General features: G+C 37.5%; 2 protein-coding genes across 6 annotated transcripts in view; one reads left to right on the top strand and one right to left on the bottom strand.

Moving 5' to 3' along the window:
- Positions 1-15,965, bottom strand: part of nalcn (sodium leak channel, non-selective) — a 118,819-nt gene extending 102,854 nt beyond the window's left edge. For 4 of the 5 annotated variants that reach the window (XM_049484685.1, XM_049484686.1, XM_049484688.1 and 1 more), the window contains exons 1-7: positions 12,974-13,073; positions 12,753-12,814; positions 11,229-11,369; positions 9,634-9,816; positions 7,928-8,011; positions 7,657-7,796; positions 3,713-3,841 (exon numbers count right to left, since the gene is read on the bottom strand). In XM_049484685.1, the coding sequence (XP_049340642.1) occupies positions 3,713-3,841; positions 7,657-7,796; positions 7,928-8,011; positions 9,634-9,816; positions 11,229-11,369; positions 12,753-12,794 (719 nt within the window). In that variant the 5' untranslated portion in view covers positions 12,795-12,814; positions 12,974-13,073. Of the gene's footprint in view, positions 1-3,712; positions 3,842-7,656; positions 7,797-7,927; positions 8,012-9,633; positions 9,817-11,228; positions 11,370-12,752; positions 12,815-12,973; positions 13,074-15,794 lie in introns of those variants that run through there. The other variant, XM_049484687.1, reaches the window with a different exon arrangement.
- A 1,836-nt stretch (positions 15,966-17,801) lies between these two features.
- Positions 17,802-22,920, top strand: part of itgbl1 (integrin, beta-like 1) — a 90,518-nt gene continuing 85,399 nt past the window's right edge. Inside the window, exon 1 of the mRNA XM_022680630.2 lies at positions 17,802-18,106. Coding sequence (XP_022536351.2) covers positions 18,015-18,106 — 92 coding nt within the window. The 5' untranslated portion in view covers positions 17,802-18,014. The remainder of the gene's footprint in view (positions 18,107-22,920) is intronic.

Raw genomic sequence — 22,920 nt, 5'->3', positions numbered from 1 at the left:
ACCAAACTGAACTGCTTGAATTTTTGCACCAGGAGTAAAGACATAAAGTTATCCAAAAGCAGTGTGTAAGACTGGTGGAGGAGAACATGCCAATATGCCAAGATGCATGAAAACTGATTAAAAACCAGGGTTATTCCACCAAATATTGATTGCTAGACTCTTAAAACTTTATGAATATGAACTTGTTGTTTCTTTGCATTCTTTGCATCATCTTTTTTTTGTTATTTCAGCCATTTCTCATTTTCTGTAAATAAATGCTCTAAATTACAATATTTTTATTTAGAATTTGGGAGAAATGTTGTCCGTAGTTTATAGAATAAAACACTTATGTTCATTTTACTTAAACATATACTCTCTTTGAAATATATGGAACTAATATAACACACTCACACAAACACACACACACAGCCCTTCGTCACAGTCACACAGATCGCAATCTGGGCCACAGGTGTTGCTTTAGAAGCCATTTGATGTGGCTAATGAAAATTAATGCTATCAAATTGGCAAGCCAGACATTCTTTCAAACAGTTTATTAGGAGTCTGAAATGAGAAGGGATAATTTACTGCAGTATCACACAGAGGCCATCATCAGAGACACAGTGCTGAATGAAAATAGCTCTAATAATATGCTAACAGATTGCCCCCACTTTATATGAACAAAGAAAACTAAAACAATTACACCAATGTCATTAACATGTTTATAACCTACCATCTAAAACATATCAAAATGCTGAAGATGAGCTTGTATGAACAGTATATGCCTCTTGTTTCTTGCTTTATTTTTCTTGTTATTGGAAGCTAAAGAGAGAAATAGGGCAACTCAATATCTCAATACTCCATGAGTCTATTTCAATCCTAAGCATTAACCTAATGATTTCACGGAACGCCTGGATCATGTTATCATCGCCACCTGTCACAGCAGGGAATAGACCGGTAAATCCCAAAGATCTTAGCCTGAAATATTCACCAGCGTCTGTGTGTGATTGGCAAGGTCGCAAACAGTAATCTAAGACATAATACAAGGGATAGAAAAGAAATGCGGCTTTGTCATCAAATCCAAAAATTCATCTCCATTAAAAAAAGAAACCTGTAGAGAGCTCCCCCCCATGCTATTTCATCCACCACCCCCATCAAATCCCTGCGACTTTGTGCCAAGGACATGTGCTCCGGATAGATTAGAGACAAGCATCGATACTGAACACTTCAGAAGCCTACTTTCATGAGGGCAAAAAAAAACTAAAAAATCTAAAATATATCCTGTTCATTTTAGTACAGCAAAGGCAAATGTCAAGTGTACGGTGGAGAGAATGTTAACCTACATTAGTGCGTAGTTTTAGAACACCCTCATTTTATCCCCTTTATTTTTACCATATATATTTTTTCTTCGATTTTTTCTCTTCATTACTGAAACTGAAAAGTGAACTAAAGGCTAAAGCTGCTGTTTCCATGTGGGTCAGCCAGACATGACTCTTCCTGTAGCAGTTTTTTTTTTCCAGTTTCTAAGAGTCTTTATTTGAAGGTGTAGTAAAGAGTACTCACCGCTCTCTGGCTTCATCTGTAATTTTTCTAAAGAAAAGACTTTTACTTTTAATAGTCACAGAGTTCTCTGAGTTTCTGTGTTCCAGCACTGCTTTACTACAGATGAAGGCTTTCTACATTTAATAATAAAAAGTAATCAATTTCCAAAGTTTAGTTTATTTCTATTGCTACTAACTAATTATTTTTTTGCTAGAAATCAAAATTTATGATTTTTTTCTGTTTTTTTCACAATTATTGACTCGACCCGAAGAGCTCAGATAGCAAAAATAAAGGGAAAAAATGTGGTGTTCTAAAACTTTTGACCGGTAGTGTATATTAGTATATTGTAAAAGTATGTTTTGTTTTGTTTTTTTCATCCCACAATACGTTACACCCTTAGTATGCAAGAATATGCAAGATATGTTCACAATGCAACCAGTTGCATACGCAAATGCATTTCCAAATGATATGAATATCGCTAGCTATTCACTCCTATGTTCCAATCATTAGTATTTTTCACACAATAAGGTGCACTCAAAATCCTTTAATTTTCCTTAAAAATGTCAGTGTGGGCTAGCACTGCTGGAGCAGCATTAGCATTACCCACTACCTGTGCAAAGCTCTAACTCTTTAGCCGTTCAGAGGTAAGTATTATCGGCCTGTAGCCTGTTGTTGCTAACCACAGCTAGCACTGCTGGAGCAGCATTAGCGTTAGCCGCTCACCCTGGCTTACTGGAACACTCAGGGTTTCTCAGTGTAGCAGTTAGCGACTTATGCTCATGCTCCTGCTGTATTAGAAGTACCTTATAGTGTCTCAAAAAAAAATGTGCCTTTAAATCCAGTGTGCCTTATGTATGAAAATAGACCAGAAAATAGACTTTTATTGATTGTGCACCTTATAATTCGGTGTGACTTAAAGTGCAAAAAATACGGTCACCACTTTTACAAGCCGTACTTGTACATATATAAATCCCAAATGTATATAACAGGTTTTTAAAAGAGGAAAGATATCAGAACACGTTCAGTAGGAGATACAGTACCCTCAGGGCCAGGAGCGCGCTTGTCGGTCATGGTGATAGATTAGACAGATCGAGGCCATAAAGTTGAGAGATGGATGAACGCTTTCAGAGCCCTTTTCAAGCCCTTTTTAGACAACGCAAGAATCGCTAATTATTATGATTCTCCTGCAAAACACAACTCTGCTGAACACTGATGACTGAGGAGCTTTGTTTCACTTATCTACAGTATATGTGAATATTTTCTACACACCGGATTCTTAACGCCTTTACAATGGGAGGCATTATGAGTAGGGGTGGGCGATATGGCTCTAAAATAATATCACGATATTTCAGGGTATTTTTGTGATAACGATATACTTGGCGATATAGGAAAACTAAAATAATTCATTCATTTCAGGAATATAGTATAATAGTATAACAGAATAATCATAATGTGGCAAAATAAATAATATAGCATAAAATAATATAATGCAGCAAATAATATTGCAGAATATTTAGTGCATGCATATAAACTAAACTAAAACAATTATACAATAAATACACCTAAAGCTTCACATTAAATAATAGACTACTTTTAAGACAGAACATCCCTATTATCACGATGTGGATTTTTAATATCATGATGTTTCTGTGTCACGATATATTGTATACGATATAATATTGCCCACCCCTAATTATTCTATTATCTAGTTTCCACTAGATGTTTCTGACTTTACAGTCACTATAAGAATCGCAGGGGTTTAATATTAACTGCCATCCATGTTTATACACATATACATAACAAATACTGAAAACACACCAAGGAAAATACAAAACAGCAATGAGATGCAGTTATGCATTAAGCATAGCAATGTGTGTTGTAGATATACTTGTAGATGTGTACTTTAATCTGCTGTGTCAGATGAAAATGATGATAAATACAGCAGCTGATAGGGTTTGTGTTCATGAAGACAGATGTGTGTGGGCGGTGTAGTGCCTGCAAACCCTTTTGTTTGCCAAAGAAATGCATATTAATAGCACTCGGCCCTTCAGTATTTAGAGAGAAGGAACAAACAGCAATTATGACCAAAAAAAAAAAGATTTTCGATGTCAGAAAAGGCACCTTGCATAACAGATAATCAACACAGTCATGCTAAGGTAAAAATAGTGCCATAACCACACGTGTAAACACTTACTCTCTCTCCGTCTCATTGGTGACACAATGGAAATTGAAGGTGCCAAACATCTGAACGCCAAGGATTCCATAAAGTAGAAGGAAAAAGAGTAAAAATATGGACACACTCCAGATTTGCTCTCCGGATCGCCTGTAATGGAAGAAGTCGAGGGAATATTATGTAATGAATGAATTTAGCAGTGCTCAATGCAGAACAGGCTTATTTATGTAGTTTATATGTAGTTTATAGTGTGATTCAAGCCTTATCCTGGAGAGACACCTTACAGAGGTTTTAACCCAACCCATATCTAACACAATTCATTCAGTCATTAACATAGGTCTAAAGTAGGGTTTGGCAGGATAACAGTAACTGTGTTTTTTATGATGCATCAATGCATTAATTTTAAGTGCTCACAACAACGTATCTTACAGGAAGGAACAGGAAGCTAAAGATAAAGGTGATGGACTGGCCAAGGATGTCTCTAGACCTAAACCCAATTGAGCATCTTTGGGGCATCCTCAGAAAGACGGTATACTCTAAAAAACTCTTTTTAGTACTCAAAGGTACACTTTTCATAATTGTACCCTCAAAGGTACAATATTGGTCTTCACAGGGTCAGATTTGTTCCCTCTGAAGTACAAAGTCATTTGTAACAGCTATAAGTACAAATTTGTACCATTTAACCTGCAGCCAAAAGGTACATTCAGTATTCTGTATCACTGTACCAATAAACAATATATATATATATATATATATATATATATATATATATATATATATATATATATATATATATATACAGTTGTGGTCAAAAGTTTACATACACTTGTAAAAAAACATAATGTTATGGCTGTTTTGAGTTTTCAATAAGTTCTACAACTCTTATTTTTCTGTGATAGAGTGATCGGAACACATACATGTTTGTCACAAAAAACAGTCATAAAATTTGGTTCTTTCATAAATTTATTATGGGTCTGCTGAAAATGTCACCAAATCTGCTGGGTCAAAAATATACATACAGCAACATTAGTATTTGGTTACATGTCCCTTGGCCATTTTCACGGCAACTAGGCGCTTTTGGTAGCCATCCACAAGCTCCTGGCAAGCTTCAGGTCGAATGTTTGACCACTCTTCTTGACAGAATTGGTGCAGTTCAGCTAAATGTGATGGTTTTCTTGCATGAACCTGTTTCTTTAGCACTGTCCACATGTTCTCAATGGGGTTTAAGTCAGGACTTTGGGAAGGCCATTCTAAAACCTTAATTCTAGCCTGGTTTAGCCATTCCTTTACCACTTTTGATGTGTGTTTTGGGTCATTGTCTTGTTGGAACACCCAACTGCGCCCAAGACCCAACCTTCGGGCTGATGGTTTTAAGTTTTCCTGCAGAATTTGGAGGTAATCCTCCTTCTTCATTATCCCATTTACTTTCTGCAAAGAACCAGTTCCACTGGCAGCAAAACATCCCCAGAGCATAATACTACCACCACCATGCTTGACAGTAGGCATGGTGTTCCTGGGATTAAAGGCCTCACCTTTTCTCCTCCAAACATATTGCTGGGTGTTGTGGCCAAACAGCTCAATTTTTGTTTCGTCTGACCAGAGAACTTTCCTCCAGAAGGTTTTATCTTTGTCCATGTGATCAGCAGCAAACTTCAGCCGAGTCTTAAGGTGCCTTTTCTGGAGCAAGGGCTTCTTTCTTGCACGGCAGCCTCTCAGTCCATGGCGATGTAAAACACGCTTGACTGTGGAGACTGACACCTGTGTTCCATCAGCTTCCAAATCCTTGCAGACCTGCTTCTTGGTGATTCTTGGTTGACTCTTGACCATCCTGACCAATCTCCTCTCGGCAGCATGTGATAGCTTGCGTTTTCTTCCTGATCGTGGCAGTGACACAACTGTTCCATGCACTTTATACTTGCGTATAATTGTCTGCACAGTTGCCCTTGGGACCTGTAGCTGCTTTGAAATGGCTCCAAGTGACTTCCCTGACTTGTTCAAGTCAATAATTCGCTTTTTCAGATCCACACTGAGTTCCTTTGACTTTCCCATTGTAGCTTTTGTAGCTGAGTCTAATCACTGGGTCAAATGAGCCCTATTTAAATGGGCTCATGAGAAGTCAACAGCTGTAGTCAATCAGAATCACTTACAAGAAGTGAAGAGGCCATGACATGAAGCTAATTTGATTGACACAACTCGCTACATCACCAAAATTGACAAATTTTGTTGCTGTATGTATATTTTTGACCCAGCAGATTTGGTGACATTTTCAGCAGACCCATAATAAATTTATGAAAGAACCAAATTTTATGACTGTTTTTTGTGACAAACATGTATGTGTTCCGATCACTCTATCACAGAAAAATAAGAGTTGTAGAACTTATTGAAAACTCAAAACAGCCATAACATTATGTTTTTTTACAAGTGTATGTAAACTTTTGACCACAACTGTATATATATAATAATTGCACATTTTTTATTTGAAAGCCAGACAATTTTGGATCATCAAGTTTTTGAGCCATATTCAGTTGATGATAATGTTTATAATCTTTATAATCTTTACTGGCACAAAAACCATGGGTACAAAAAAGGACTTTCACTGAAAGGTACTTTTTTGTACCTCAATATAAGGTATATATAAGATATATATAAGGCTTTACACCAAACCATTTTCAAGCGATTTCACCGTAACAGATTAATTTCGTGTCGGGATAAAATCATGTATTGCTAGAGTCGAGTTGTGGTCGTGGTGGTTAAAGGTTTGAAGGATAAACATGTCTATTATTACAATTCTTATAAGACTTGGCTCATGCAAATAGTGACGTGAACAATGTAAAAAAGCTATATAAAGGCAGCTAAAGTTATGGGAGATCCAGACTCGGCAGCACTAGAACAGTGTAATGCTGCTTTAATGTGTTTGCTTCTGATTCTGGACACAACTCTAGCATGTTCCCACAGATCAAATAGACTAGATCAGTATTCCTAAGCACAGCTGTTCCGAGTTGCTGAGTGATTTATCAGTAAATAACAGCACTTGAAGACAGCATGAAGATCTCAGAAGTAGACAGACATGTTCAGCAGTCCTGGTGTGATCTGAAAGGCCATTCTAAGCTATATTGTTACGTTAGCTGTGGAGTAGGGCTGCACAGTATATCGTTTTAGCATCAACATCACAATGTAGGCCTGTGCAATAGTCATGTAAGGCCAATTTAACTATAGTATACTTCATGCTACAACTTGCACGGAGCAACATTTTTTTTTTTACACATATTTACCAGAGATAGATTAAATATGCCAAGTGACAACTGAACTACTAAAATTTTGGATACACAAAGGGGCTTTATTGATATAATTTCATATAGGATCATTGATTTCTGGTCAAATCTGGTAAAAATTGCTGTAATGTTTAATAAAGCAATTTATATAGTAGAAGAAAAAATATTGCAAATTGTATTGACTCTAATTTCACCTTCAAATTTACTGCTAATCCTTGTCACTCACAAATTTGTAATATTGGATTGAATTTTCCTCCATAAATTAATGGCCAAGTATAACATTTTTGTCTTATTTGTTTAACTCAGTTCTTTTTATCTACCTTGGGATTTGTGTGAATTTTTTTTTTTTTTTTTGGTCAGATTTTGCAGAAATATAGAAAATTCTAAAGGTTTCGCAAACTTTCAAGCACCACTATGTCTTTATTTATTAACATCTATATTAGTGGCTAATAATTAGGATGTTTTAACACTGTTTTAATAATTTATGTTTGGTATTGTAGTGAATAAACATAAAATTGTACAAAACAATACAGAAATACATGACAATTAACACTAAATTAACAAGTAATAATCTGGAAAATATCTTAAAACACTTACTTTTGTAAGTTTGTAAATCATCAATGAGTGATTTAGCAAATTTGGTTTAAACATCAATACTTTGATTTTGGTTTCACATAATAAAGAGACACTTACTTCAGGATGTTGGTTATGCGAGAGCGAGGCAGCTCAAATCTAAAATAGATCCGAAAGGCTCGGATCATTATGAGGGCCCTGGGTATACGCAGCATTCCCCACGGTGACATCTGATCCACGAGCTCCGCTATTTCAAACACCTACAGAAAATCAAAGAAAGGATGACAGGTGGAGTGAATCAACATGTGGCACGCATTTTAATTTAAGAAAGGTAACTAAAACACACCACCAAGGACGTGCCGTTAGGAAAAAACAATCCTAATTTCTGTACCTGAAGCACGAGAGAGACCCAGAGGAAGACCACCATGAAGCCATCAAACATGCACCAGCGGTCCTTAACATAAGAGTTATCTCCCTGGAAACAGACAGAGCAATAAGAGGCAGGTTTTAATGAGAGTCCACAGGTGAGAAGCAGCTGGGCTGAAAGGCAAATGAAAGGCTGGGGCAGCTGGAAACAAAGGAGCCGGTAACATTCGGCCCATGCAGGTGTCCAACCTGGTTTATCCTATACGCTGAACTAATAAATGACACATGGTGGAAGTTTATGTACGATTACCTGAATAACAGTCAAAAGATATGGCTACAACAATAATTCACTAAACAGTCCCAGTAAAAAGTGAACATGGTGTATAATAAAGCAATAATAAATGAGACGGAGTGCTATAGTGTGTAATATTGGCACGGTCGGTCATAGTTGTGCTGCATCATTGCTAGGTTACCTGTATGTGGCTGAATAATACATGGAGAGCTTCGGTTATAGGTCATTACCAGCTGATAACGGCACTCATAGAACACCTTTCATCCAATCACATTGCAAGGGCCGAATTAACTGTGGTATAATATTACATAGTGATTCCAAATTTCATTTTTTGGTCCCCAAATCTCATCCAAGAACATTTAATGAGCCTGATTAATCAATTAACATAGGTGCAGCCAATCAGCCAAAACATTAATATTTAAAGTTTCATATCTAAGAAAGTATACTTAAGAGCATCAAAAGTGTGTTCAAATTAGGTAAAAAATACTTTACATAAATTACATTTTCTATTTAATATACTTTATGAAAATACACATTTAATATACTTTCTCTGTATTTCTTTAAAATGTATGTTAAGCAAATATATGTAGTGGTATAAAATTCCGATTAAAGTGCATTTTTATGTGTTTTTTCTTTTTTTTTTACATTGACAAGCTTACCTTTTTACACAAGCTTTGTGAGGCTTTTAGAGGTTTCTGTTAATTATTGATATTATCTGTTCATTAATATACTTAATGTAATGCTGATATTTTTCCCTCCTAAACTAAACTGTTGCTAAGCTGTTGCCTGTCTTGCATGTTCCCTGGGCCAGTTTCTTAACATATGAATTCACTTGTATTAACCATATCTCTGAAAACTATTCATTTTATCCTATTTTTCTTTTCTCTTTCCCGTGTTTGGAGATGGTCATTGCTATCTTGTTTAGTCTTGCTACAAAAATTACCACTCTTTTCATCCCCTCTCATTTTACTATAAAACAGGGCATGTACCATCCACACTAAGTCTTATTCTCAAAATTCCCATTGCTTGCAGGGCTTCGTATTGGCTAAAACATGGCTACACAAAAGTATCACGACACAACTGATCTGAATTGAACTCTTCCAACAATGACTTTTCAATGTAGACCCTGTTTCAACAAAATAACTAGGTTCAAAATGAAAGGTCATGTGTAGATACTGCCAAGACCAGACCTCTGACATAGGCTTGACTAATCACCCTTAAGTAGTCACACTGTAAGTGATTCACTGCTCAATGTCTCTACACGTGCTTGTTATCCTTCAACTGCCAATTAAGCTGTCCACACGTTCCTTATCAGTAATTAAGGTCCTTTCATCAACCAGCTGCCCGTTCACACCCTTAAAACTCTGGTTCTATTATTGCTGTTCTTTTCTTTTTCTTTTTTTTATAGAATTGTGACACCACCACACAGGGTTTGGTACCTTGATGATGCCTCTGATGTGCATCTTGGCGATCATCTCGGCTGTGTAGAGGAACATGAGCAGAGTGTCCAGGGTGAAGGTGACGTACTCCAGGGGTGGGTAGTGCTCGAATGTCTTGGGCGTGTTCATGCACACAGAGATGACGCTGATTATAGCACAGGCCCGCAACAAGGAGTGCACCCACTGTGGAGAAACACAACAATGTAGATGTATGATGTAAAACCATGTGTTTATATGTAGGGTTGTACAGTGTCATCTAAATATGGGAACATTATAACAAGAAACAGTAGCTAGGCCAGCAAGAAGTTATCTAGAATCAATGAAAACCCTGCTATGATAAGTTAATGTAATGTAATACAATGTAATGCAACAGTTATATCTCTATATATGTCAGTTATGATGTATGAGCTTTTTATTCCATTTTCTCCCCAATTTACAAGACCAATTATCCAACCCACTCATTAGGACTCCCCCTACTACTACCACTAGTGATGCCCCAACACCAGAACTCCAACTGCTGCTGATGCAATATTGCCGAGTAGCATCACTGCGCGCTCGGAGGACAGCGCAGCGACTCGGTTCCGATACATCAGCTCACAGACGCTTTGTGCTGATCGACATCATTCATTGAAATTATGTGGGGAAAGAGCACCATCTACCCACCCAGAGAGAGCAAGGCCAATTGACAACCAATCATAGTGGGAGCACTTTAGACCACTGGACAATTTGGAGCCCTATAATGTGTTAAAATATTTTTAGTTCAATTCATTTTTGTTGTTTACCCAATATTCTTCCCAATTTTGCAACCATTGCTACCACTGCATCCTTACTATGCAACCAAATTGCTCAGAGGAAAGTGCAGATTCCCAGCTATGATACAGTGGGGCATCCAACAGATGCCTGATGAGCAAAGAGAGTTCATTTTAGCATGTTCTCCTCCACCAGTCTTACACACTGCTTTTGGATAACTTTATGCTGCTTTACTCCTGGTGCAAAAGTTCAAGCAGTTCAGCTTGGTTTGAGAGCTTGTGACCATCCATATTCCTCTTGATTATATTCCTGTAGTAATTTGGTAAAATCAAAGAAACTTTTATTTTTCCAGAGATCTATATATTATTAGTTAGTGCAAGATGCCAATTACATCTTAGAAAATATGAAATTAAATATGCAGTGTTATCAGGAAACACAGTTGACAAATATTCTACAGCATTCCTAGCTTAATAGTGTAGTAAGTAAATCCAAGGACATAGCAAAGCACCTTTTATTGTGGAGAAAAGGTATTTTTAAAAGGAATGCCGGCTCTTACACATACAAAGAAAGATTTGCAGAACATCAAAAGGTTGTTAAAACGTCTCCAGAGAAAAACATAATTTCATTATGTAAATTGTTTGTATCCTATAAAAGTCTGAAATGGAAATAAGCTGCTAGATTTAAAAAATAGCCAGTGCTACTAGCTAAAAAAAAAAGTAAGCGCACAGTCCTGATATGTCACTGAGACACCAGCCATCAGGGATAATCAGGGCACAGTCTATTAGCTGCCACTTCTAGGGATGGAAATGCCAGATATGTGGCACAATCTCATTTGAATGACTCACTGGTTTGTTGATCCAGAGGATGTCAGCACTGTCGGTGAGCGTTTCATCAGGCCCAAAATCCGTCATGGGCTGCGCCTCGACGCGCGAGCTCTGCTTCCTCTTCAGCATGCTGGGACTAGCCGTGCTATAAAGGGAGTGAATCTGAAAGACACAGCCACACACAGTACCAAAACTGACTCCAAACGCAGTTAGCACTGGGCTACGATGTTCCTAGCCGCTTGTGTTAAAAGCTAATGTCGCAATTAATGCTAATAGCTGCTGTCCATGCACTACTAAACTATGGCATTAAAAGCTCTACAATGGACTATAATAATAATCCAGTAATAAACAGTACCAATCAAAAGCCTGTACACACCTTCTCATTCAATGTTTAAATTATTTTCTTTTTTTTTTACTACACTGTAAGTTAATAATGCTGAAGTCATCCACACATAAGAAATCATGTAGTAAATTAAAAGTGTTTCTGAGACTGGTAACTCTGATGAACTTATCCTGTGCAACAGAGGAAACTCTTGCTCTTTCTTTCCTGGGGCAGTCCTAATGAGAGCCAGTTTCATCATTACGTTTTTGATGGTCTTTGCAACAGCACTTGAGGATACTTTCAAAGTTTTTGAAATTGTTTGGATTGACCGACCTTCATTTCTTAAAGTATTTTTTTTTCTTTATTTAGTTGAGTAGTTCTTCTCATAATCTGGATTAGAACATTACTCAAATAGGGTTATTCACTGTATACCAACTCTACCTTTTCACAACTTTACTTTAACTGATGATCTCAAACACATTAAGAGGCAAGAAATTCAAGTAATTAACTCTTGACGAGTTCAGCACAGCTGTTAACTGAAAGCCTGAATTCCAGGTGACTCTACCTCATAAAGCTGACTGAGGAAGCTGTCATCTAAGCAAGCAAGAGGTGCTACTTTGAAGAATCTAAAATTTAAAACAAATTCTGGTTTGTTTAACACATTTTTTTAAATTAGTGTCATATTTTTCTTAATAGATTGGATGACATTAGTATTAATCAATTTAAGGCATGTCCAAACTTTTGACTGGTACTGTATGACAAGCAAGCGTATAGCAAGCTCAAAGTTTAGCACTATTTCTATAAGTATTTTATACAGTTTTGCTACAAAAGGAGAAGGAAGAGTCTAATACAGGTATGCCTACACTGACATGCAGAACGAACAGAACAAAGGTCAAAGTCTCAAATCTGAGATATCTCTCCACGGGAGCTGCGCATTACAACATAAGAACACGTCTCCGCACCAGACAGTATGCATTGTATTGTTGCATGGCATAGGTGGAGCACAATCAAGCGCATGGAAACACACAGAACACGGTTCACTTCACACCAATATATATACTGACTTACCTGCTGCAAAGATCATGCTCGATCTTCAGCAATATAAACACACCTACAGGCAGTCAATACCGAGTTTCGCTTAAAACTACGAAGTAAAGGCCATTCTCACAGTGGACAATAATATACATGGATATCACACACTAACTGAAACAAAGCGCACATACCAACGGGAAAAGTAAAGCTGAAATTGCTCCAGCACTGCACATAACATGCGATCAGGCATACCCTGTAAATAACACACAACAGTTAGTCAACATGGCATATATGGTGTACCAACGTGTACAGTACGATTATATCAACAGATAATGTCCACCACAATCAGACAAGGCATATATGCGACATGGGGTGTTCTGGACAGATGGGGTTGCTGGGTCATGTGACTCACGGTCAGGCTCCTCATTGGTGCATTCATCCCCAGAACACAGAGGGGTGGAAACCAGTACGAAAGATAAATGGGCAGCAGAGCTGTGACTTTTCTTGTGCGGCTGTAGGAAAGAAAATGAAGCAAGAAAGAAAAACTCAAATTAGGATTTATTTTTTGTTCTAAAGAAAATATATAGACCTTTCTAATTATAACATAAGCAGGGGGCCTACAGTGGACAGAGCATTGGAGGGTAATAATTGTTATCAGCAGCATGTGGACCCATATGCTCTCATATTCATATATCACAAGTCAATGCAGTGTTCTTTATCATACATGGTTTATGGCAAAAGTCATGGGATACTAGTTTATTTGGCATGTTACAATATATGAACAATATATGAACAAAACAAAGCCTCTTCACATTTAAAACATTCATCTAGCACTGCTGAAAACCTCTCAAAGCTCACATTAAGCTGTGCTCCCAACTAGGGGTGGGCGATTTGGTCCTAAAATAATATCACGATATTGCATGGTATTTCTGCGATAACAATATAGTTGACGATATGACAAAACACTGAAAACATTAAAAAATGTCAAGAATACTGTAATGCCAATGTCAAAACCTCCCAAAGCTCCCGTTAAGCTGTATATAATATAACACACACCAACTATCTAACTATGTCTTTAGAAACTGTATATTCAGTAGGCTTCACTATACATGTGTGACGTTTATACACATTTGTGACATGTTTACATAACATTGTTATGTTAAATATGCTTCCCATATAAACATCTGATTTAACAAAGGCCTTATGCCAACCACAGAAACACAGGAACAGCCAGGGGTCTCTAATAACCTGACAAACCACCAATAGCACACACTTGAAAAATAAAGATGTACCCTCACTCAGGCCTTTGTTTTTATCTTAAGCTACTTAAGTGAGAACTTTTCCATCAAGTGAGAACAACTTACTCAAAAAGCTCTATATTGTCAAAAGCAATCTGCAAAATAGGCCTTAATTGCTACACTTAGCATATGTTGGTAAGGATTTATGGATGAGTGAAAACAAAATTACAGGGTGGGTGTGCTGTAATGTGGGAGTAGGTTGGAGAGAACTGCAATTAGTTTCACTTCTGGAGAAAGGACCTTCTCGCCAGAGGCAGGATGCAATCACTGGGCATATTAATGATAGCTGTGGGTGCCCCCTAGTATCACAAAGTAGTATGAAACTGTTTTAAATATGTAAAGAGTATCATCCAGGGTTATTTGCACAGTAAAGATGTAATCAGAATGTTATAACAATGTGGTTTAAAGCAAACTAAAAGCATTTTGTGACAAATTATTTGAAAGGCTTTAACTGAAAAGTCAAATTATTGCAAAAATTGTGTAGCCTGTAGTAGTTCTGAATAATAACCAGGAGGGTAAAGATTAGCACATGCCTCCTCCGATACTGCTGCTGATGTAGCATTACTGCGCAGCCAGCATGCTCGGAGGACAGCGCACAGACTTGGTTCTGATACATCAGCTCACAGACACCTTGTGCTGATCGACATCACCCTTTGGAGTGATGTGGGGAGAGAGAGCGCCATCAACCCACCAGAGAGAGCAAAGCCCTCTGTGCTCTTTCAGGGCTCTGGCAGCTGATGGCAAGCTACATGAACAGTTAAAAAGAGAAATTTATATAATTTATATTTATTTATATTATCAGTTATCTGTCCAGTATCAGTTATTTATTTTACAATTTATATTACTTTATTCCTGGATGTATGGAGATATTTGGAGTGCATTATTAGTATCATGACATTCTGGATTATTGACTTCTGATACAAATATGTAGTGTGTTCTTGAAATATAATGCCAAGAGTATCGTTATTACGAAAATACCATGAAACATTGAAATATTATTTTAGGGCCACATCCCCCACCCCTACTGGAGAGCTATAGCTACTGCGGAAACAGGAACTGAATTATGAATGTAAAAATGTGATGGGCACATAATGCATACTGGAAAGCTATAGCTAAAGTTATAGCTAAGCTATAACAAACAGGTTAAGTGTTACTAGGTGTAATGGGTATATAAGAAGAGGCGTGTGGGTTTCCTATTTCAGACTAGAGCAGCAACAGCCCCTCAGCATAATATACATAATCTGTATTGGAGGAAAACGTACACCTAGATCATCAGTATAACAGTATGGACCACCTTCATTGACTAACAGTGGACTTTAAATTGGAGGAACACGTGACTATAGCTAGCTAACATTAATTTCACACATTATAGGCCATGCCTGTCCTCTATAGTCTTGATTGTCTTGATTTTATATTAAAAAAAGCTATAAAACTACTCAGAGTAGATAATTCTAGCAAAAGTAGGAAAATGTGTTTGTATACCAAAAGTGTATATGTACATGGAGACCCCATCCCCCCTCCTCCCTCCCTCTTTCCCTGAGCCAACACACACACACACACACACAGAAACACACACTCTGAGCCGGTTGCCATGGTAACAGATGAGAGCAGGGCTGCCACTGGCTCAGGAAAAAAAAGGATAAATCGTCTTATTATTAAAGATACATACAAACAAAACACATTTACACGCTTAAAAACTGCCTGTCTTCGTTTTCAGCACCTACACGTTGTTAAAACGTCGCTTCTTTCGTTCTAAATACGCGTTTATTTTACCCAAGGCCTTTAGCTATAGCCTGTGTAGCACTTCCTGCTAAAGCTAATGCTAACGCTAACATCTACAGGTAAACAGCCCAGTCAAATCCCTCTATACGGCCCTCACAGCGAAACCACGGGTCCACAGGGCTAAACATCACCTCACAGCGCCGCGCCGCTCACCTGTGGGTCGGTCTGCGCGCCTCACTGGTCCGCTGGGTCCATGTTTCCCGCTGAACGCCGGTTATGATGGAGCTCCGGTTACAGAAGCAGCGGCGGCGGAGGGGCTACTGCAGCAGCGGCAGCGTCGGGCACGCGCCCTGTCCTCAGCAGCAGCAGCAGCACGAGACACACACAGGCCCTCCAGCACCAGATACAATCAATGCACACAGCCAGGACTACAACTATAACACACACACACACACACGTTCATTCAGGTATAAATCTAATATTTATGGAGGATTTAGGAAGAAACACCTGTTAAACTCTTTGAACCTATAGGTCATTATAGAATAATTAACTCTCTGTGGCATAGATTATATTTTTAGTAAGGAAATAAATCACAACACTTATTGGGGAGTTTGTTTTTCCTATGGGACATTTTTTTTTACTTTTTACTTTGATAACAAGTAGTAAAATAATCGGATGATTATTTATTTCGATTAGTCGATTAGTCAACGTTTTTTCCTGCCACCTCCTCCAGCTCTAAAAACAATAGAAACAGCTGAACATGAGATTTACAAGGTATTTAAATGTCTAGATGTTGATTAAATGTGGTAAGTACTGAGATTTAGTGAGTGAATGTGTAATTTGTTGTAAATGTTTGGGCACTTTTGGAGACACAGACTAAGTTGAGTGCAAACTGTGTGAGTGACTTTTTCTAGATCATCCTTTTTTTTTAAATATCATTTGATTGGCTAAATTGAATGATATTTATATCAGTGACGGCATTCACTTAAAAAAATCAAATTCAATCATGCATTATTGTAGTTCCCTGTATTATTGTGAGAGGGCAGTAATAATAGTGTAGTGTGTTTTAGGCCAGGTGTAAACTGGATCATGAGATCACAATTTCGTTCCACCCATGGAACATTTTTTACTTTTTATTACTATGTAATAAAACCACATATGGCTCTGTATCCAAATCAAAGGCAACAAATGCATCCTAACATTCCTAATATGTGGACAGATTCCACCTTTACCTAGTTATATCCACTCATACAAGAGCAGCCTTCCATCTGTTTGAATGAGCAAATACCCAAATACTTTAAACCAAGGGTTTTAACAATTTTAACAATATATATTAAATCACTGATATAGTCCGACAAAAATGCCATTAACAGCTAGTAACTTTTGGCATCATGATGTACAATGATGCAAAAGCAAATGTGATTAATCCATCTTGTTATAGCTTCTGCGCTTACTCAGATCTCCTCATCCAGGGGTGCTTTCCCCAATATCAGGCTGACCCTCCTCATTTCACAGCGTGAGCAGCTAGCTGATTGGCTGTTCATGTTTAAGGGTAAAACGAAAAAAATCTGTAAAACGAATAAAACATTTATCCTGCATGCTTTTGACAGGAAACACTTGTGCTGCATTCAGAATTGCTTCCTACTGCAGAAATAATGCACTATATGATGCGTCAGCCAATTTCTATTGCTTTTAGAAGTCTTAAAAATACACGATTATATTAAACACCTATAATGCATCACAAAATGTAGTGTTTAGACAATGTACACTAGAATTTCCAATGTATACCATAATGCAATGTGGGGGTGGTGTGCCAGACGTACTCAAAGGGGCACAAATTAAAATTGTTTGTTGTTTGGTAGTTTCCTAGTCAGTTCACTATAAATCAAATGCTATATTATAGTACATGCTTATGCTAAATGGCAAGAGTTTTCTACTACTATATATAATATAATTAATTTACATTGTATACTTAGTATATGTTCCTATATATGTGTTACATTGCTATTGTACATTGTAGGTCTATATGCATTGAAATAATAATTATAAAATTGATGGAAGGAACTAAAATATTAATTCACATAAAATGTTTATTTAATATGCTTTATGAGCGTATGCTAGCTAAATCACAAAGTACACACTGTACACTACGAAAAAAAATGTGTATTATTAGATCATCTTTATTAACAACTGTTTTGAATTATGTCTTTCACTAGTGGCTGAGTTTTTTTTACTTTTTTTTTTAGCAGCTCCCTCTCTGTCCCGCTCCTTGCTTTGCAGCAGGAGTCAGAACTAATCAAAGGCACTTGCCTGTAGAGCGCTATTGGCCTCAGAAGAGTTGGAGCCGGTTTTGGCCAGCCCGCTCTCCCTCTGTTTGGGAAAGTGGAAATTCCTGAAGGCATTTGACTTCAAGTTTCGTGCGGGGATCTAAACATGAATGCAGAGGCTTTGGTGAACTCCGTCTTAGTTTCTTTACTTCTGATTTTGCTCTCAGCTGCTGAGGAAAGTTTGCTGCAGTCACTGAGGTGAGTTAAGGTGCTTTGTTTTTCTCATCAGTGTGACTTTTTTTCTTCATTTCTCTGAATGTTGCTGAGATGTAAGGTTTTGGAAAAGTGGAAAATGGATTGGTGAAGTTGAAGCATATCATACAGAGGCGTATACTTAGTTTCCATCATTCTTGATCTGTTTAATTTAGTTTTTTAAAGAGTTTAAACCTGTCAAACGCAGAAAAAATACTTTAGTCTAGTTTGTGGGTTTGGGTTTTGTACCACAGTGTATAAACGTTTGTCTTTAAGCTGCAGTTAAATGTGCCACAGAAAGGACTTGCACTTATCAAACCTTTTTAAGCACTTCCTTTGTGGTTTGGGAAAATTCCACATTCGCATTTTTTCATTCCTGCTACAGATGGTACATAGTGTTTTTCTTTCTTCACAAATTGAATAAGCATTGCTATTTAGAAGCAGAACCAGTAACATTTTAACACTTTAGACTGTCTCAGAGGAACTAATGGACCATTTCCAAATGAACTGCGTGGAAAGATGAGTTTTGTACTGTTAACTTTATGCACTTAAACAAGCAGCCTCAGAGACATGATAGATAAAAGCTGGTAGAAAGGAGAGCAGCAGATTGCCTTCGGCAGTTTATTCATGACAGGTGCACAGTGGCACTAATGTCACAACTCCTTCAGTGATAATCAACCAATACTTCACTAGTGCACTGATTTAATTCAAAATCGTTCTTAACAGGGATTGAGAAGTTGAATGTATGAGCAAATGTTCATCAAAATTTACAATATTGCTTCTTATTATTAAGATCCAGATGATAGTCTAAATCTAATATCTAAAAATCATGGGTAGAAAAGAGTCATGATTCTGTATTGTGCTAATACGCCTGTTTAGAGGAGAAAAAAACAACGATAATGTGATACTCTTTCTGATATCTCTAGGTCTGCAAGACTAATCAATCATGGAGTTATTTGAAAAATGATGAATTGACTCCACTGCTGTGAACCACTGATGGGGTTTCCATTGTCTTCCGTTTTATAGAAATTAAGTCAATTTTAAATCAGATTCTGTACAATAAAGGCCCAAGGCAGGGTTAAAATCAGCTACTTAGTAAACTTAGTAAACCTGCCCCTTTACCAAACCAAGTGTGTCTCAGACTGCCTTCATTGAGCTTACATTCCTGGAAAACCAGTTTGTCCAGTACTACATCTAATGTTTCAACAATAACAATGTTGTTACAACACTGCAAAAAACTAAATCTTAGCAAGTGATTTTTTTTTTAATTTAAGGCAATAAATCTATTTTTTCTATATTTTCTTCTCTGATAAGACTTTTTGTCTTACTAAGCATTGTGTAAGTGTTAGATTATTTTGCTTATTTTAGGGATAATTATCTTAATCATTCTTACTTAGAATTTGTAGCTTGTTTTAAGTCATTTGAACTCAAAAATGGCACAATCAAGCAGCAATCAAGTAATTCTGATTCTTGTTTCCAAAAACAGTGACTTTTTAGCTTGATTTAGGTGTTACTTCACTCATTTTGAAACTTTGCCATTGCTTTTTGTGAGAAATCTTACTTAGAAATTTTTGCTTAAGCCATTGGTAGATATTTTTGCCTAATATAAATATATTTGTCTTAATTTGCATATATTTTTTCTAGTTTTTGCCAATGGATGTTTTGCAGTAAACATCTTCCAGAGGTTGCACTGTTTATGTTTCATCAACCTCATGGTTGTGATACTTAGTTTATCATGTGCATAGCTCTTTCCTAGCTCACAGTGAGTACATTGGCCTGTAGTCACTATCGGACGGCATTTACGTCCTGCCAGCACTGTGGTTAGCGACTAATGCTAATGCTGCTTCACCCAGCCTTAGTGATGGAGAAACTTCACTGAAAACTCACCCTTAGACAAAATATGGGAAATATGTGAAGTGCTTTACTCACCCAAATAAACAGTTTTTAGAAGAATTACAGTTTTGTTTACTTAGGTGCTTCCCCACTAGAAGGGAAACATGGCGACACCCTTGCTCACTTCAACGTAGGCATCCTTACTAGTGTTGCTTAATGCACCTTATAATCCGGTGTACCTTATGTATTAAGTAGACCAGAAAATAGACGTTCATTGGTAGTGTGCCTTACAGTCTGGTACACCTTATAGCTTGATTAAACCAAAGAGGTCACAGACCCACCTCTGGACTCTATGCCCTGTGATGACCCCTCTGATACCTACACATGCCTGAGAGATTCTAGGCCTCCTTTCCCATATTGGTCTGTACAACCTCTTGACATTCCTCACACTCCTGTGTTTATTGAGCAGAGAGACTGCAGCTTCAGAGGTCATTCTTTAGGACATACTGCAGTTTCATTGGATCCAGATGTGGCTGCACAGCTTACACCTGGATCCAGTAAACACAGACAAATCACGGTGATAGTTGTGTGGCAGTCCTGGTGTCCTGGAGAGGGAAATATTTTCAGCTGCTACTGAGATCGATCTCCTCTCACAGGATGGGGGTCACAGCTGACCCATTTCTGTCAGCGAGGAGGCACCGATTTGGCAGCAGCATCAGCAGGAATCGTATATACCCCTGGAGTTACAAAATGTTCACCTGCTTTTTAAACACTCCACAACAATACTGTAATAAGTGCTAATGAGGTTGGACATTGTTTTCCAATATAAACTGATTACAGATTTCTTCCAAGGGGACTCTTAAAGACTGATGGGCTGTTTCCGCTTCAAATACCACCTGATAACATAATGGATTTTTAACTTTGACTGTTCTAAGCAATAAGGTACATAATGAAGACTTAAATGTTGGCCCAATTGCTGTCTCTCCTTATATTGCTATAATATTTCCCCCTTTATATAAGATACATAGATTTCTGTCACTGGAAGATGTTGTTTCTTTGCTTTCCTTCCCTTTGCACCAGTGATGTCACAAGAACTGATACTTTGGTACAAAAAGTGACCATTTCCTCTACTGAGGAGTGTTGGACACGTCCAGAAAGCTGCGCCTTTAAAATAGCAATCCGCCAAAGTCAGAGCATACCTGGCTCGTGAAAGGGAATGATGAGCAAGTGACACACTGATTGGTTTATTTTACTTTATGCCCAAAACTCACCCATGATTATTTAAAAGGTAATTAGTACATGCCGTTTTCAAGTTTCAAACTGCACAATATGTACTTTTCCTGTCGTTACAATAGCAAAGACACAGTTACACGCCCTAAATCAAGCTGCACGGTTCACAAGTCACCTATAGATTCGTAAAATAGGGCCCCAAGAACCAAAAGCCAACTGATAACATTATGGATTTCCAACTTTAACTCAGTGCATGCTTCTCTTCTGCATCTTCTAAGCAATAAGGTAGACAATAATGAAGACTCAAATGTGGGCTCAGTTGCTCAATTGTTGCCACTTCCTGATATTGCCAGGACACTTCCCAATATGTTTTTTCTGTTTTCTTTCCTTCCCTTTGCACTAGTGATATCACAAGAACTGATACGTCGGCACCAAAAGGTCATTGTTATATTATTTAAATGACCTTTTCCTCTTTTCTGAAGCGTTGCACACATCCAGAAAGCTGCGCCAATAAAATAGCAATCCGCCGAAGTCAGAGCGCAACTGGCTCTTAAAGAGAACGGCAAGTGACATGCTGATTGGTTTATTTAAGGGGGTTGCTCACAAAACTCAAATTTCAAAATAAAAGTCTTATACAACAGATAACACTAATAAATCCATAAAAAAGCATGAAACAGCATTTATACCCCTATGCCATTCATTCTGTAAATACTCTTCCCCTACCCTGCAGTATTACAGTATCAGTGAGTTCTCTGCTTGCTGTTGTACAGTAGTTGTTGTAGTACTTGTATTTTTAAGCTAGAAGTGCATGGCTGTGGTTTGGATGTGTTTTGTTATGTCTTCTGAGACGGGGGTTTACATGGTATTAGTTGTTGTGTGGAGCTTTTCTATCTGGACCATCTAATCTAATCTAGACTTAAATCTAATATTTCTGCTCTGCAGTGCTGTTGTTTGAAAGAGTCTTTTGTGGCTTGGTGGGGAGCCGACAGCTTTTTCTTGCTGCTGAGTTTATATTTTCTTTGATTTAGAGTGCAGTTGTTCACTGTTCTTTCCACAACGTCTCTTTTTCCAGCACAGACCACCACTTCTCTGAAAGCATATATATACTTTTTTTGTCCTATAGTTTAATGGAAAACAATCTGGATGGTAAATGTAGCAGCTTTTTGTTAAAAGATTTATTGATTGTCTTTTTTGCACACATTCAAACCCAATAACCATACAGAATAAACAAAAGTTATAACACTTTTTGGAAAGGGTTACAAAGCCATAAGGTTCTTGTTTCTCTCGCTGTGAGAGCCATTATCCCCAGATACACTGAAGAGTCTTCCCAGAATTTTCCAACCTACCAAAATTTCTCCATTTGCACATCCACCATTCATCCAGACAGTAACTAAAGAACACAAATCAGGTTAGAGTTCATGATTCTACTGTACAAAACCAAGATGGCAACAATCACTAACTAGTGCTTAGATATAAAACAAGAATCAAAACCAAACTAACAACTAAACAGCCAATCCTAGTAACATAACACAATGGTAATGATATGATGATAATGTAATAATTGTGAGAGGACTAATTGCTAATGATTGGTACTAATGGTACAAATACACTGATAAATGTGATACGTACCAGGACTGCACGATATATAGTTTAAGCATCGTCATCGCGATGTGCGCATGTGCAATATTTCACATTGCAGGATGTGCAATTAAATCACACACGTCAGTTATGTCTCAATGTTTCTATTTATGACACAA

The sequence above is a fragment of the Astyanax mexicanus genome, chromosome 11 (genome assembly GCF_023375975.1).
Source record: "Astyanax mexicanus isolate ESR-SI-001 chromosome 11, AstMex3_surface, whole genome shotgun sequence".
Classification (NCBI taxonomy): domain Eukaryota; kingdom Metazoa; phylum Chordata; class Actinopteri; order Characiformes; family Acestrorhamphidae; genus Astyanax; species Astyanax mexicanus.
The sequence above is the reverse complement of the archived record's forward strand: the minus strand, read 5'-3'. Positions and strand labels throughout refer to the sequence as shown.